Below are 7,785 nucleotides of genomic sequence, written 5' to 3'. Positions count from 1 at the left end.
TTTGTGAAAGCTGGCTGTTTGTTACATTTTTCGCTGTCCTTTTCTGTATCCTTGACGATTTCATCATTTAAAATGAAATAATGCTCTCGGGCCCACCCTGATTTGTTGGGAGCAGCTGCCGCCCCCCCGCCACATCAAGTGGGCGGGCTTCGGCTGACTCCACAATCACTTCCGCTGCCACAGTCGCCACCCGCGGGGCTGCTGTCTGTTGGGGGAGGAGCCCGAGACCAGGGAGCAGCGGCTCTGGCGGTCGTGGCGGTCGGAGGTCCGGGGTTCTGCTCCTCTCAAGAGCGTGCGGCTGTCTGGACTGGGTGAGTGAAAGGCTGATGGCTCAACTCATCCAGGAGCTGGCGGGGGGCGAGCGGCCGGGCGGGGGACTTGTGATGGGGCAGCGGGGGCGAGGATTTGGGGTGTCCAGAGAACTGCTTTTCAGGTTCGCCCCTCAGGAAGGGGTGGGGCGGTCGCGGGACCTGGCTGCAGAGTGGGACCCGTGTCCTCCATCGGCCTGTTTGAGGGCTGCAGCCTCCATTGCCAGGCCCTTTCGGGGCTTTGATCGCTGTTTGAAAGGGGAGTGGTGGTCGCGGTCCTCTCCTTGGCCCTGCCTCTCCTCTCCTCTCCTCTGTCCTCGGCCCCTTTGCGGAACACTCCGTGACCTGCCCTCCCCCATCTTGCTGTGGTTTTGCTGAATGGTAAATGGTTAAGATTGTTAGATGAAAATATTGTTCTCGGGAAAAGAATTGTTGCCAGAAAAGAAAATATATTTTCAGGTAAAAACTATACTCATTCACGCCCCTTCCCCCCTCCCCACCACTGTCACATAGGTTTGGGTCTGACGTTTGAGCTGATAACATTTTCCCTCTTATTATGACATTGCGCCCCCCCCCCCCGCCCCGTGTCTTGCGTGCGCATGCGCACACACAGGTATGCACACTCGGAAACCTTCCATTGAAGCCCCCTCCCTGCCCCTCCATCCTCAAGGTTCCAGTGTGTCCCCTGCCCCGCGCATGCGCAGACACACACGCAAAACCCTCTCGCACTCCCTCACATCCTCCAATGCCTTCCCTCTCCCCTCACCACCTACCTCATACACACCTCTAGAATGGCACCCCGCCTCCCCCTGCCTCTGTCCTCTGGCCAACACACACACACACACACACACACACACACACACACACCCTCCAAGACCACTCTCCTTCTGCCTGCAATGGCACCCCGCCTCCCCCTGCCTCTGTCCTCTGGCCAACACACACACACACACACACACACACACACACACACACACACACACACACACACACACACACACACACACCCTCCAAGACCACTCTCCTTCTGCCTGCAATGGCACCCCGCCTCCCCCTGCCTCTGTCCTCTGGCCAACACACACACACACACACACACACACACACACACACACACACACACACACACACACACACACACCCTCCAAGACCACTCTCCTTCTGCCTGCAATGGCACCCCGCCTCCCCCTGCCTCTGTCCTCTGGCCAACACACACACACACACACGCACACGCACACGCACACGCACACACACACACACACACACACACACACACACCCTCCAAGACCACTCTCCTTCTGCCTGCAATGGCACCCCGCCTCCCCCTGCCTCTGTCCTCTGGCCAACACACACACACGCACACGCACACGCACGCACACACACACACACACACACACACACACACACACACACCCTCCAAGACCACTCTCCTTCTGCCTGCCTGCCACATACACACAGAAGGACATCCTTCTCTTGCTGGCCACTGACACACATATGCACCCCCACACTATCATTCACACATCCTTCTCAAATGCCCTCCTCTCTTGCTCTCTGCCTGCCACATACGTGCATTAGCAGCCCTCCTTTGCTGGTCTCAGAAGTGCACACACATTCACATGCATCCTTCTCTGGGGATACCACCCCGCTCCCTGCTTGCCACATTCACACATGCAGATGTTCCTTGATTGCTGGCCTCTGTTCCATGCCACACACACATCCCTCTCCAGTGCTGCCCCGCCCACCATTGATGCCTGCTGCATTTGCTCACACTGATGTTTCTCCATTGTGGCCTCCCATTTTGATGAACGTATACACACGTACACAGTCTCTCTCTCTCTCTCTCTCTCTCTCTCTCTCTCTCTCTCTCTCGGACACTTCTCTCCATTACCGCCATACCCTTCCCTGCCTGCAGCATAAAATAAACACAGGTGTCCCTCCATAGTTCCAGCTGCCACACATACAGCTATACACACACACATTCTCTTTCTCTCATACTTACACCCACCCTTCTCCTCTGAAGCCACCCCACCCATGCCCATCATTTTTGTACCCACATCCAGAGTGGGTCTCATTCTGTCTTAACACTCACACTCTTTCCCCCTACAAACATCCCTCCATTGCAAGATTGCTGGTTCCCCTTCCAACTGTCCATTTCCTCCTGACAGACACATAGGCACTCATGCATACATAGTGATCTATATTTTCAACTCTATTCCAATTTGCGTTTGTCCTGCATGCCTGCAGGGCTCAGAAAAACACAGACACCCCATAAAAAGCCCACAGCAGTCTTTCCTTTTCCCACGTTGGCACAATTCCACAGTACTTCACCCAACTTCCAAGTGTCCAGTTATCCCCAAGTCTGACTTTCCTACAAACCCAGTCTTGTAATCATTTTGCCAACATTAAAAATATGTTCCAGGTCTACACCTGACAGTCACTGGAATGCTACTCCAGGCCTTAGAAGAAAGTGAAACTAATTTTAAAGGCCCCTTATTCTTTCTGTTACCTGCTTGCTGAACTGAAAATAAATCTCCCTGCTCCTTTATTCTGAACTGAGTTGACTTTCCCATCTCAAAAACGTGTGCAGAGAGCAGGAGCCTTTCCACCCAAGCCCCAGCTGTACTGGAAACCTTCCTAAGTCAGAGCAATGGGTCAGGAATCTAGCAAGCCTGTGTGGCCCAAACCAGCAGGAGGGTATCAGTCCAGTACAGGCAGGAGATATGGAAGAAGGCATGCTTATGTCAGTTTCAGGCCATCCACGAGCCAGCAGGAAAGAATTGCCAGCCAGGGAAAGACAACATCTGAAGTCCCAATGCACAGATCAGCCCCCAGTCAAACCACCAAGAGGAGCCGATCGCCATTTTCCACCACTCGTCGCAGTTGGCACAGAGAGAGCTCGGGCACCGGTCTGAATGTTGATAATGAGGACTATTCCAGGTATCCGCCAAGAGAGTACAGGGCTTCGGGTGGCAGAAGAGGAATGGCTTATGGACATATTGACTCTTATGGGGCAGATGATAGTGAGGAGGAGGGGGCTGGGCCTGTTGAGCGACTACCAGTGAGAGGGAAAACTAGCAAGTTTAAAGATGATAAGCTGTATGACCCAGAGAAAGGGGCAAGGTCTTTGGCTGGGGTGCCTCCACAGTTCTCTGGTTTTAACCATGATGTGAGAGAAGAGCTTGATGAGTTAGATCCAGCCCCTGCAACAAGATGCTCTGCTAGCAGAGCTGAGTTCCTGCAGCAAAATAGCGTGGTCTCTCAGATGTCTTGTGCTGAAGGCAAGGTGGCCACAAATGGTGACAGCTTGGAGAGGGAGAGACAAAAGCAGAATTTATCTGCACGTCCTGGCAGGGCTCCTGTGAGTATGTGTGGTGGTGGGGAAAACACCCCAAAGAATGCAGAGGAACCAGTAGTGAGGCCCAAAGTCAGAAATCTGGCAAGTCCAAACTGTGTGAAACCAAAAATATTTTTTGATACTGATGATGATGATGATATGCCACACAGTACTTCCAGGTGGAGGGATACTGCCAACGCCGATGAAGGCCACTCTGATGGCCTAGCAAGAAGAGGCAGAGGCGAGAGTTCAAGTCTCTACTCTGAGCCAAAGTATCCTGAAGACAAGAGGGAAGTGAAGAACGACCAAGTGAAACCAGAAAAAGTGCCGAGACGGCGACGAACCATGGCCGACCCTGACTTCTGGACGTATACTGATGATTACTACAAATACTGTGATGAAGACTCTGACAGTGACAAAGAGTGGATTGCTGCTCTGCGTCGAAAGTATCGAAGTCGAGAGCAAACCCTGTCCTCCAGTGGCGAAAGCTGGGAGACACTGCCGGGGAAAGAAGAGCGTGAACCTCCGCAAGCTAGAGTGAGTGACAGTGCTGGTGCCAGCACCAGCCCCAGTCCCAGCACTGGTGCCAGTGCCGGTGCCAGCGCCAGTGCCAGTAGCAATGGCAGCAGTTATCCTGAAGAGGTTCGAGAACCATCTCTTCAGGAAGGGGAGCAGGCATCCCTGGAAGAAGGAGAAATTCCTTGGCTCCAGTACAATGAGAATGAGAATAGCAGCGAGGGGGATAATGATTCTGGTCAGGAGTTGATGCAACCTGGTGTATTCATGCTGGATGGAAACAACAACCTTGAAGATGACTCCAGTGTGAGTGAAGACCTAGAAGTGGATTGGAGCCTCTTTGATGGATTTGCAGATGGGTTAGGAGTGGCTGAAGCCATTTCCTATGTGGATCCTCAGTTCCTCACCTACATGGCGCTTGAAGAACGTCTGGCCCAGGCGATGGAAACTGCCCTTGCGCACTTGGAGTCTCTCGCGGTGGATGTAGAGGTGGCCAATCCACCAGCGAGCAAGGAGAACATCGATGCTCTTCCCGAGATCCTGGTCACTGAAGATCATGGTGCCATTGGTCAGGAAATGTGCTGCCCAATTTGTTGCAGCGAATATGTGAAGGGGGAGGTGGCAACAGAGCTGCCGTGCCACCACTATTTCCACAAGCCGTGCGTGTCCATCTGGCTTCAGAAGTCGGGCACCTGTCCCGTTTGTCGCTGCATGTTCCCTCCCCCACTCTAAAGACCAAGGCTGTTTACTCCTGGTCTGATGATTTTCCCCATCTGAAATCTACAATACTGCAGGAGCCCTGTCAAAATTAACAATGAAAATTAAACCAATTGGTTAATTAGACTAAACCTGTCAGTTTCTTGTGAGTGTTTCCAATGTGAAAACAGTGTATATGATTGCATTAAAAATCATATTGTCTTTTAGAGGTTAGAAAGGGAAAACTAAACTTTCTAAATGCTACTTGAGATTGCAGTAAGAACATACATTTTCTAACCTGAAAGTTGAAATAAGTCGCATTTGTTTTCTTCAGTAGAATATGTTGCTGTTAATTGTAATGTCAAGTTTATCTGTTAAGTATGTCCAAAAGGCAAAATCATTTTTGTTGCATGTAATGGGTTAGTGTTCCTGTAATTGAAGTGCCGTAAAAGCTTATTAAAGTTCTCCTTTTGGTTTTACATGGTATAGCAGAATTGTTTGGTTTTGTTTGAAATGGTGGTATTAAGTGACTTTATAATTGATCCCTTGCATCTGAGTCAAATGTAGAGTTTTTTGGTATTCTTAACAGTAGAAAAACTTGTTTTGCTGGAAATGCTGACTCTACCAACAGCAAAAAAATGAAGGTAATGATTTTTTAAAAGCAATAAAGTGTGTAATTGTCACACTTTACTATAGGGAAAAAGATTGAATTGAGAAAGAGTGAAGGAAAAAAACAATAAGAAAGCATGGTGAAAATACAGAACAATAGTAGGAATAAATCCAAACTGAATATAGGGATGAAAGAGTTAAAATCACCTTTGAGAAAATAGAAACTCTCAGAGGGAATGGATAAAAAAATAACGCTATATGCCAATTATATAGCTCAACACAGTAACACAGATAGGAATAGAAAAATATATGCCAGACAAGTGCTGCAGGAAAACATAGTCACCTACCTACACAGAGTGAACAGTTTTCCACATTGGCCATATTTGCATCAGATCTCTCTCTCCCCTGCCCTCCACCTTTCTCTCTCTCTCCCTTTTTCTCTCTCTCCAGTAAATGAAATTTTTCAGGTACAGGTGAAGTTCCTCACCCCGTCATATTTACCTTCTTCCTTCCATAGAGGTAAGCACTACCCAGAAAATGGTGTGTTTACTTCTCATCTGTGTCTTTAGACATATATGCAAGTGTGTGTATATGTATGTATATGTGTATATATGTATATGTGTGTGTATATATCCATAACCATTGTAGTGTATTTATGTTTTTAAAGTGGACATAATTGATAGAATGTATATTCTCATTTTGCAACTTTGTTTTTTCACTCAACATTGTTTTTGAGATTTAGCCACTTTTGATACATATAGACTTAGTTCATGCATTTTAACTGCTGTATACAAAATATTCAATTGTATGAATTACCTTATTCATTCCCCTATTGGTGGACATTCGGGTTCTTCCCAGCATTTGTGGCAGTGAACATACTAAAAAGTATGCTCTTTTGTGCACTTGTGTGAATTTCTTTAGGGGTAAGTATATGGAAATGAAATTTCTGGGTCCTAGGGTTTGAGCACCTCCACCCCAACTGAATATTGCCGAATTGCTTTCCAAAATGATCATACTAATTTATGCTCCTACCAACAGTTTATAAGAGTTGTTTTCCCACATCTCCAACAAGCCTAGGTATTGTTAATGTTCAACCACACTGGCAATTGGTGATATGTAAATGAACACACCAATGGAACATATTGTGTCCATCAGAAAGCAATGGTTTTTCTTCATGATAACATCAAGTTTGGGCTAGGAAGAGAGGAAATGAGAAGACTCATGCAGTTGGTGTGGCTGTAAACCACAGAAGCGTTTTTGGGGAGCAGTTTGGGTAGTAGCCATCTATCAACATGTAAAGTGGTGCATGTCCTTCAACCCAACTTAGATACTTTGGTAGCATGGAATTAGTACTGTGCAGCAGTTGGAAGTTGTCTGTACTGATATGGAAAGATCTCCAAGACATAATGTTAAGTAAAAAACAGTGCGGAGAAATGTGTACAGTCTTTGTATAAAATAAAACATTATAAAACCAAACTAAATATGAAAATCCATAGAAAGCAGTGGTTACCTCTGGGGAGGGACAGAGGATTGGGGGAAAGGAGTGAGGAAGGGGGCTTTTGGTTTTTCACCTGAAATAATGAATTTAGTTGAATTTTTTTACCATGTCCTTTTTTTTTAATGAATATTAACAAAATAGGTAAAATCAAAAAATGTTCGAATTTTAGAAAAGAAAGATATCATCTTTCTCTTACTGAAAGTACAGAAACATGGGTAGAGACCACGGTCCTTTTTTTTGCAGCTGGTCAAACTGATATAACTTCGTCCCCCATGAGCCATTCTATGTTCCCCCTTGCCTTCAGCCAGCACCTCAGCTAGTCATGGAGACTCAAAAGTCTGAGTCCTTGGAGGGCCCTTTTTGGGTGGGTGGTGATGGTTTGCCATAAACCTTTGCTGTGCCCTGACTGACCACACAGGAGGTATTTTAGGAACACCTTTAGGTTCTGATCATCTTCCTCCTTGTTCCCACTGAATAGCAGCAACCCTAATTTCCCTTTTAGTCAGAATTAGTCTATCCATGGAAGGGGACACCTACCCAGTGCCTGAAGCTCCTGCTGGTGTTGGAGAAACCTGCCACTGCAGAGTCTTGGTGGAGGTGAGGTTCACTCTAGCAGGGAAGCCCACAGGACTGAGACTTGTGCCCTGGTGCTTTGAGCAGCTCATACTTGGACCTGGGACTCCAGACACTTGTGTTCAGTACTTTCAGTCTGGAGGGAGGAGTCAGAGAAGCGGAGGTTCTGAAGCATTTGCTCCTGTGCTGCTGTGGTGATGATGATGGTGGCAGCAGCAGTGGGGACAGTGGTGTTCCAGGGCTGCAGTGGTGTGGGT

At 47.8% G+C, this 7,785-nt stretch overlaps 1 protein-coding gene across 3 annotated transcripts; it reads left to right on the top strand.

Annotated features, from left to right (window-relative positions):
• Positions 1 to 217: 217 nt before the first annotated feature.
• PJA1 (praja ring finger ubiquitin ligase 1) lies at positions 218 to 6,092 on the top strand. 3 transcript variants are annotated; one of them, XM_063083586.1, is made up of 2 exons: positions 218 to 311; positions 3,048 to 6,092. In XM_063083586.1, the coding sequence occupies exon 2, from the start codon at positions 3,115 to 3,117 to the stop codon at positions 4,882 to 4,884; it is 1,770 nt and encodes a 589-aa protein (XP_062939656.1). In that variant the 5' UTR covers positions 218 to 311; positions 3,048 to 3,114; the 3' UTR covers positions 4,885 to 6,092. The 3 variants fall into 3 exon arrangements, with proteins under 3 accessions (XP_062939656.1, XP_062939655.1, XP_062939654.1); XM_063083585.1 differs by having other exon boundaries at positions 232 to 311; positions 3,054 to 6,092; XM_063083584.1 differs by having other exon boundaries at positions 237 to 311; positions 2,722 to 6,092.
• The last annotated feature ends 1,693 nt before the right edge of the window (positions 6,093 to 7,785 follow it).

This window comes from Cynocephalus volans, chromosome X, assembly GCF_027409185.1.
Source record: "Cynocephalus volans isolate mCynVol1 chromosome X, mCynVol1.pri, whole genome shotgun sequence".
Taxonomy (NCBI): Eukaryota; Metazoa; Chordata; class Mammalia; order Dermoptera; family Cynocephalidae; genus Cynocephalus; species Cynocephalus volans.
This window is presented reverse-complemented; position numbering and strand designations above follow the sequence as displayed.